Source organism: Theropithecus gelada, chromosome 4, assembly GCF_003255815.1.
Source record: "Theropithecus gelada isolate Dixy chromosome 4, Tgel_1.0, whole genome shotgun sequence".
NCBI lineage: Eukaryota > Metazoa > Chordata > Mammalia > Primates > Cercopithecidae > Theropithecus > Theropithecus gelada.
Window position 1 is genome coordinate 135483196 of NC_037671.1, and position 9597 is coordinate 135492792.

The following is a 9597-nucleotide window of genomic DNA, read 5'->3' on the forward strand; positions in this document are numbered from 1 at the left end:
AGAAAGGAAATCATTTTAGAAATAATGATAAATGTATTTTTGACATATTGAGTTCAGGAAAATATTTAAGCAAAGATTAACCAACTTAGTACAAGGGATTTTTATTTTTATTATTTCTATGATCCGAAGAGAAACCAGAGTATACAAGGAATTTTGAGCTTCAAGATAACAAGAAAAATGATATATTTGACAAAGGACGAATCCAGTTGGTAGACTCTATTTAAATTATCCTGTATCAAATTAACAAGGATTTACTTTGCCAAGATTCTTGGCACTTTTATATTAACTTAAATTGCACTGGGAAAAAAGTATAATAGTAGTTGAGAAGCAACTAATTATAAGCAATTATAAGCCAAATTATGTTTATACCACAATTAGTGTTTGAGGTGGTTTAGTAGGCAGATTCTTCAATAAGCAACCATCAAATAATTGAATAGCTTGTAAAACACAGAAATACTTCTTTTATCTTTATTCCAAGTAGAGTAACCACATTCTTTTATCATTATAAAATAAGCAACATTTATTATCTTTTGTCCTAATCCGCAGTTTGAGTTGGATGCTTATAAAACACCACAAGAGGGCTGGGCGCGGTGGCCTCCCAGCACTTTGGGAGGCCGAGGTGGCCAGATCACCTGAGGTCAGGAGTTCGGGACCAGCCTGGCAAACATGGTGAAACCTCCTGTCTACTAAAATACAAAAATTGGTTGGCGTGGTGGCATGCACCTGTAATCCCAGCTGAGGCAGGAGAATCGCTTGAACCCAGGAGGTAGAGGTTGCAGTGAGCCGAGATCACGCCACTGAACTCCAGCCTGGGCCACAGAGTGAGACTCCGTCTCAAACAAACAAACAAACAAAACATGGCAAGAGTAGTGTATGTACCTAGCTCACAACATAGCTTCTTTCAACAGGTTTCACGGAGACATGTGAATCCATGTTCTTTTTTTTTTTTTTTTTTTTTTTTTTTGAGACGGAGTCTCGCTCTGCCGCCCAGGCTGGAGTGCAGTGGCCAGATCTCGGCTCACTGCAAGCTCCGCCTCCCGGGTTTACGCCATTCTCCTGCCTCAGCCTCCCGAGTAGCGGGGACTACAGGCGCCCGCCACCTCGCCCGGCTAGTTTTTTGTATTTTTTTTAGTAGAGACAGGGTTTCACCGTGTCAGCCAGGATGGTCTCGATCTCCTGACCTCGTGATCCGCCCGTCTCGGCCTCCCAAAGTGCTGGGATTACAGGCTTGAGCCACCGCGCCCGGCCGTGAATCCATGTTCTTGTAAGACAAGTGCTATTCTGCAGAGTATCTAGAGTGCAAACCCAAACCATGTCTTTTTCAGTGGATTTTTCATGCTGACATCATCTTACTTCACTTTGGGGAAAGTTTTTTTCTAAGGAAGATAGCGAAAAGTCTTTTTGTCTTGCGACAATAGCAATTTTTATGTCAGCTTGGGTTTTTTCCTCCCATATTTCCAAGTAAAAGTCATAACTTTGTTACCACAATTTTGCCATCTGAGGTTAAACTGTTTGACCGTGGCTTGACGACTATTTTACACTTAATATTTATAAAATATTAGACTGATAGTTCGTTAAATTACCACCAGTGATAGCTCTGGAATCCCTGTTATATTAATTTCCAGGTAAATCCTTCTTAAGCACATGAGAAGATAGCACTGTAAATTTTGGGGGGTAAGGAGAACCTCCATCAATTAATACATCAGCTTGATAAAATTCAAAGAAAAACATGATCAAATTTCAGATTATATTTAACACATTCAGTTTCTAGAAGTAGTTTTGCTGAATAAATTCCCACCAGTTGAGCTAATGGAGCAACGGAGTTGCCAGTGCTTCCCGGCGGCTGCTGTGCTCAGCCAATTCGGAGGCATGGCGAGCCACACGGCGGGAGGTGGGTAGAGCCGGAGCCCTCCAAGGCTGGGCGCCACGTTGCTTTTCTCTTCTGAAATGAGAAGACAATGCTTCTGGCTATTGTATAAACCAGCCGAGGACTGCATTCATTCGCACGTCAGCCAAGGCGTGAGCAGAATTAAAGCGCCTTCTAATTCGACCCCTGGCAACGTGCGCGTCACGGACAAATGTTTAGTTTTAACGCCTGGCTGCGTTCGCCTTGGGAAAACACACTTTAAAGAATGGCCAAGTACCTCAGCAGTCGCGGTGAACTGCACAAGATTGAAAGCACCACGCCAACCCAGCGCTGGCCACCGTCCCCGCTGAACCCCGCCAACACCGCTAAGGACCCACCCATGTTTTCTGCTAATCATTTTTTTTCCTAAACAGCTCTGCACAGCCTTTCCTCATTCGGTTCCCGCTCTCCCCACCCACTCTGCATTCGACCCGAGGTTTCCAGTCCCCAGCTGGACATCACAGCAAAGACTACCACTCAAGAGCCGGCCAGAGCCCGAGCCGCAGCGCAGGGGGCAGCTCCCCGCGCTCTCCGCCAGGCCCTCGGCCAGCCAGCCGCCACTCCGCCGCTAGTGATTGACAGGCGGCGGCAGCTATGGGCCGTGGAGGTGGGACGATGCGTCACTTCCTGGTCTTTTGCGGGAGCCGGGATATATAAGCGCGGTGCTCACGCAGCGCTCTCGCTTACACAGTATGGCCGGCGACATTAGCTAGCGCTCGCTCTACTCTCTCTAACGGGAAAGCAGCGGACTACAAGAGACTGAACTGTATCTGCCTCTATTTCCAAAAGACTTACGTTCAACTTTCGCTCACACAAAGCCGGGAAAATTTTATTAGTCCTTTTTTTAAAAAAAGTTAATATAAAATTATAGCAAAAAAAAAAAAAGGAACCTGAACTTTAGTAACACAGCTGGAACAATCCGCAGCGGCGGCGGCAGCGGCGGGAGAAGAGGTTTAATTTAGTTGATTTTCTGTGGTTGTTGGTTGTTCGCTAGTCTCACGGTGATGGAAGCTGCACATTTTTTCGAAGGGACCGAGAAGCTGCTGGAGGTTTGGTTCTCCCGGCAGCAGCCCGAGGCAAACCAAGGATCTGGGGATCTTCGCACTATCCCAAGGTGGGTCCCCGGGGCGCTCGCTGACATCCGGGCCTGGGGACTGTCGCCGCCGCCGAGGCACCAGCCACGGGCGGGGCCCGAGTTCCCTCAGCCTTCAGGTGGGGGCAGGTCTGCGGCCGGGGGTCGCTTCGACGGCCTTGGAAGGTTCGCGGTTTGGGGGAGAGCGGCCGTGTCCACGCGGGCCGGAGCCGGCTTCTCCCGCGGTGGTTGCCGCGCCTGGCACTGTCCTGGGGGAGGGGAGGAGGCCGGCGCGGCCGCGTGCTCAGGTAAAGTCCCGCGCTGGGCGGCGGGAGGCGCGGCCCGGGGTGGTTTTGCGGCCCGCGCCTCCCGACGTTCGTCTCCGTAGTAGTTGGCGGCAGGGGCCTCAGGTGGGGGTCGGGGGCGCCTGCGCGGGTTGCCTCCGGCAGGTGTGGCTCGGCGGGCTTAGTCAGGCGCTAATTCGGGCGTGTCCGCTTCGGGGAAGGGAGGGCGGGAGCGGCGCTCGTTCTTGCCGCGGGCGCGGACAGGAGTGGCCCTCCCGGCCTTGTCTGAGGGGCTGGCGAACAGGCCTCCCACCCGCGGTGGCCGCGGGCAGCATGTGGCGCTCGGGCGGCGGGGATTGGGCGGGAGCAGTTGTGTCGCAGTGGCGGGGCCCCACCGCTGCCCTAACGTGCTCTGCGCCAGAGCCTTTTCGGGGCGGCTGGGCAAACGGAGCAGTCCCCGGGGCCGCCCTCGACACGGCCGCTGAGCCCGCCGAGGGCTGCTCCCCAGTCTCTTGACCTTGGGTTGTGTAACCTGCTACGGAGCCGGCGGGAGAGGTGCGGGTGGCGGGAGGCCCGCCTGCCCCAGGACATAATGCCTCTAATGCCTTAAGCTTGAGCAAAGGAATCTGGGGCCCACTCCTACTGCCGGCCGTCACGCGAGACATACTTGGGCTGACTGCGCCGAAGAGGCGTGTTAGTTGGTATTGCTGTGGAAATCCATACTTAAATAAAAGCCCAGAGATCCCGTGGATGCTTGGGCCTTGTTCCCGGCAGCGGTCGCACCGGTGGCCACCCATGGCCTTCCTAGGCCCTGCCACCGGATCCCCGGCTCCTCTGCGCACAAGTGCGGCTAGAGTGGCCGTGCTACGGAGTAACCGGCGTGGCCAGCTTCATTGAGAGGCGGCGACCAATGGGCTCCTGGGCCCGACTCAGAGCCTGGCCCCAGGGTGTGGGCCAATGGGCGTTTTAGGAATCTTAGCTAATCTCGGAGCTGTCCCTTGACAAAAAGCAACTGGAAAACGGAATCCAGGCAGACACGTGCTACCGAGACTTTAAGGCACGATGGGAAACCCAGTTTCTAGCAGTATATCTTGAACGATTCCGTTGTAGAAAAAAGCTACTAGTGATAGCTAATATGTCACACGTCTCATTTTTCAAGCTTCGTGTGACACTTAAAATGTCTATAGCGCTTACTACGTGCCAGGCTCACGTGCAGATTATAGGAAGCGGACTTTGGTCATGGAGAAGCTTAGTATTTCCTTCATTTCACAAATGAGAAGGCTGGTATTTGTGATAGGTGTGTGGTAAAAACGATTGTGATCAGGATAATTAACCTACAAAATCTTGGCAAGGAAGAACTAATGGGTAAGAACAGTTCTAGAAAACGAATAGCAGAAATTGTCACTTTGGCTTTTAAATGTTTGAGCCCTTGAATAATAGTAAGTACATGTTCTTAATAAAGGGAAGAAGGTTTTGTTCTCCCCAAGTTCTTGGCGGTTTGGCTGTTTAGAGCTTCCTGAGTCAAAGTGGAGAGGGGGAAGAGGCTTTTAACAAAGCAGCCTGCTTTCTTTAAATGTTTAAGAATCCTTTTTACTTTGTACTTTGATCAGCCCAAATTGTTTTACTGCTCCAGTGTGGCTCTTAAAATCATGGCCAAAGTTGAACTTTGAAGGACAAAATATTCCCTGTAGAGTTCATGATTTAGTGCCATCCATTTTGTGGGCATGTAACATTCATTGAACAACTACTGGTAGTATACTGCCACATTGTAACTTGTAGATAAAGCAAGTTAAGCAAGAACGGAAAAATCTATTGATTTAACTAAGGTCCCCTGGTAACCTTCGTAGGAACATTTTTCAGCGACCACTCAACTGGTTAGGTTATTTACCGGGATGTTAAAAAAGCTTGAAATAGTAGGTGTTCGTTGAATCACCTAAAATCAACAGCCTAGCAAAGAGAGTATCGTCGATGGAGTCTGGTCTGTAGCGACATGGGCCCAGTCCCAGAGACCCTAGGGAAGGATAATCGGTTATCTAGAAGAATAAAGCATGACGCGTTTTACTCAAATGACATGATTAAATGCACAGCCTCTGGAATAACAAGATTTGAATTCAAACAGCATTTAATAGCTGTGTGGGCTGTTTCCTCATCTTTAAAATGGAGACAATAATGGTATATAGCTCATGGAAGTTGTGAAGAATAAATAGGTTAATATTTTATATGCAGTACTAAAGACAGGATCCCTCTATAGCCCAGGCTGGAGTGCAGTGGCACGATCATGGCTCACTGCAGCCTTGACCTCTTGGGCTCCATTAAGATGCGAATAAACTAAAAGTGGGTTAAAAGACGAACAGGCTAAATTAAACAAATTTGTTTATAAAGCATAATAAACATACGGACATAGAAAGGATTAAGAGAGTGAGAGGCTTAAATATCCAAAGAGAGCATTAGTGTTGATGCTAAAGACAAGGATAACAAGATAAAGATATTAGGGAGAAAAAACTCCTGGAAAAATAGCTTTCCAAAACTAACGCAAGAAGAAATAGACAACCTAAAATAGTCCTAGAACAACACCTAAATAACTTGAATCAGTCAATCATCTAGGCCCAGATGGTTTCACTGGAGTGTTCTACATAATTCAAGGGAGAAAATATCCAACCTTTTTCACACATTCTTCTGGGAAACGACATACTTCCCTCAGTTTGCTCATCCCAAAGTCTGAAATATTTTTTTCTCCTACACGATATTTACCTTTCATATTTAGATCTGCAATCCATCTGGAATTGATTTTGTGTATGGTGTGAGGGAATAGAGAATTCACTTTAAACAAACTTGGCTCATCAGTGCAAGCTTTAATGCCAAGTTAAGCTGGAATCCTTTCTGAATATACACCTTTTTACTAAACACTGCTTTCCTCTTGTAGACCATTTAAGATAATTTATCTTAATAAGTGAACAAATTATGTAATACTGAGAAATTTAACAAAGAAAAATCTTGTATGATATAGCTTGGGTTAAACACTACTGTTGGAGAAAAGCAGCAGACCAGGTGTACCCAGATGAATAAAGGACAATTAAGGGAGAGGCAGTTTCTTAGGGGTAACCTGCAGTTTTCTTTAATTTTTCAGATTTTAGGGATGTTGAATAAAAATCAGTGACCATTTAAAAATGGTTTAGTTGTTGAATCAAAGTGCTGTAACAAACAAAAGCCTTTTATAAGAAATGGCAGCTTTAGGGAGGATGAGAGTAGTAAGGAGGAAATCTGTTAGAAAATAGAAAATTTTGCTGAGAAAAGTGATTTTTTCAGGACTGGAAATCCTATTCTGTGCTTTACTCAGATTTTATAAACTAAAACATAATTTTTAGTAAAGGATTGGGGCAGTTGCAAAGATAGTCATACCTCAGCTTAACTTTCCCCAAACTCATGCCTTCTTTGACTACGTCATTATGCAGTATTATCGCACTATCAATAATTTACATTGCAGGAATTTACAACCCATTGCCAAAAAACCTTTTAGTGTAATGTTTCAGGGTAAAAATGCCTCCTACTAAAGAATTAAGCTTCTCGTTACATTCCTCCCAGCAGTTTCAAAAATATTTCGGGGCTGGGCTTGGTGGCTCATGTCTAATCCCAGCACTCTGAGAGAGGCCAAGGAGTTTGAGACCAGTCTGGGCAACATAGTGAAATCCTGACTCTACAAAAAAAATTATCTGGGCATGCTGGTCCATCCTGGTGTGTGTCTGCAGTCCCAGCCACCCAGGAGGCTGAGATGGGAGGATTTTTTGAGCCATTGGGGGATTGAGGCTGCAGCAAAATGAGATTGCACCAGTGCGCTCCATCTGGGTGACAGAGTGAAACCCTGTCTCAACAACAACAAAAAGATTTCAACTGTTGTTTACAAACCATGTATCTTTAAGAAGCGCATGTTGAAAGTAGCAGAAAACTGAGAGGAGTGTCCCGATTTGGGGTAAAAATTTGAGACAGAGAAACAATAATGTGATTATAATAGTGTGGCTGCATTCTAGGTTCATATCTTTTTTTTTTTTTAAGACGGAGTCTCGCTCTGTAGCCCAGGCTGGAGTGCAGTGGCCGGATCTCAGCTCACTGCAAGCTCCGCCTCCCGGGTTCACGCCATTCTCCGGCCTCAGCCTCCCGAGTAGCTGGGACTACAGGCGCCCGCCACCTCGCCCGGCTATTTTTTGTATTTCTTAGTAGAGACGGGGTTTCACCGTGTTAGCCAGGATGGTCTCGATCTCCTGACCTCGTGATCCGCCCATCTCGGCCTCCCAAAGTGCTGGGATTACAGGCTTGAGCCACCGCGCCGGGCCCTAGGTTCATATCTTTGAACAAAAGGGAGGAGGCTTATTTCTCAGGGTATCTGAATTCACTGCCCCAGGAAGGCATCCTCAGAATCTAACTTCTGGTCAGTCTAGCTTTACTCAAGAATAATATGGTTTTAGGATGCCTTTGACCTAAAGACTGCTTACTACCTGGGGTAGAGGCACCCTGATGAATGTACTGTAATGAGAGTCTCTAAAACAGACCTAAAAATATGAGGTAAGCTCAGAATTGGGAAGCTGCAGTGACTTTGGATAAATTACCTGAACTCTGAAACTAGCTAGTTTTACATTAGAAAGTAATGAGTAATCTAATGACCTGGAAGCTTTTCAAATAAAAATTTCCAGGCATCATCCTCAGAAAGTGTCTGACCTAACTGGATATGGGAATAGGATCTATGTAGTCATTTTTCAGGTGATTAGAGCATAACCCTGCACTAATGGGTTCCTTCTATATTTAAGTCCTTTGTCTTTTTTTTTTTTTTTTTTTTTTTTGACACTCTCAGTCACCCAGGCTGGAGTGCAGTGGTCACATCTCAGCTCACTGTAACCTCCTCCTCCCAGGTTCAAGCGATTCTACTGTCTCAGCCTCCCTAATAGCTGGTACTACAGGTATGCACCACCATGCCTGGCTAATTTTTGTGTTTTTAGTAAAAGACAGGGTTTTGCCATGTTGACCAGGCTGGTCTTGAACTCCTGACTTCAAAGTGATTAAGCCATCGCCCTGGTCCCTTTGTCCATTTTTTAATCACTTTTTTTTTTGTTGAGTTGTGTGTAGGTGTTTCTTTTATTTTGGATATTGACCCCTTATGAGGTGACTTGCAAGTATTTTATTCTGTAGGTTGTCTTTTCACTCATTTCTTTTGATGTATAGAAATTTTTACATTTTAGGTTTTCAAGCTCCATTTGTCTGTTTTTGATTTTGTTGTATGTCATATCCAAGAAATCATTGTCAAATGTAATGCCTGAAGCGTTTACTCTGTGTATTCTTCTAGGAGTTTTATTTCCTCTTAATGTTTAGGTCCTTGTTCCATTTTTAGTTAATTTTTGTTTATGATGTAAGGTAAGAGTCCAACTTAATTTTGTTTGCATGTGGACATCCGTTTTTCCCAGCACCATTTGTGGAAGAGACTGTTTTTCCCTGTTATGTAGTCTTGGGACTCTTGTTCAAGATACTTGACCTCATTTACTTCTTGTTTTGAGACATGCTTGTCTTGCTGTCTCCCAGGCCTAGAGTACAGTGGTGTGATATTGGCACACTGCAACCTCTGCCTTCTGGGTTCAAGCGATTCTCCTGCCTCAGCCTCCCGAGTAGCTGGGACTACAGGTCTATGCCACCACACCTGGCTAATTTTGGTATTTTTAGTAGAGATGGGGTTTTGTTATGTTGGTCAGGCTGGTCTTGAACTCCTGACCTCAAGTGATCCTCCTGCCTTGGGCTCCCAAAATGCATTTAATCAGGCATAGAAAAGTCTTGTTATAATAATCTTGTCCCTGTAAACATTCCTAAGTTCTATTTTTATTAGATCTCAGCCTCTAAGAAAACATTTTAAATATAAAATGTGGCATGCCACTAAAGTATTGTTTTTCAGACATACAATTCATGTGCTGTTATTAATATAGAACATCTATTTCTTTGGGATCATTTATCATGATCTCTGATTATATTTAATATTTTAGTACCTACTCTTTAAGTGAAATTAGGGTATCTCAACTTTAGCATTCTTGACATTTTGGTTCAGATAATTCACTGTTGTCAGTGACTATCGTGTTAATTATACCGTGTGTAGCAGCATCCCTGGCCTCTGTCCTCTACATGCTGGCAACACCACTACCACCCCAGTTGTGATAAAAAAAAAAAAAAAAGTCTCCAAATGTTGCCACATGTCTCCTGGATGACAAAATTATGACAAGTTGAGAACCACTCTATTAGATCAAAGAAGTAGCTTTTTTTTTTTTTTTTTTTTTTTTTTTTTTTTTTTTTTTTTTTTTTTTTTG

At 45.2% G+C, this 9597-nt stretch overlaps 1 protein-coding gene across 3 annotated transcripts in view; it reads left to right on the forward strand.

Moving 5' to 3' along the window:
• The first annotated feature begins 2577 nt into the window (after positions 1-2577).
• AMD1 (adenosylmethionine decarboxylase 1) overlaps positions 2578-9597 on the forward strand; it is a 21828-nt gene continuing 14808 nt past the window's right edge. For 2 of the 3 annotated variants that reach the window (XM_025381600.1, XM_025381601.1), the window contains exon 1: positions 2587-3020. In XM_025381600.1, the coding sequence (XP_025237385.1) occupies positions 2911-3020 (110 nt within the window). In that variant the 5' untranslated portion in view covers positions 2587-2910. Of the gene's footprint in view, positions 3021-9597 lie in introns of all 3 variants that reach the window. The other variant, XM_025381599.1, reaches the window with a different exon arrangement.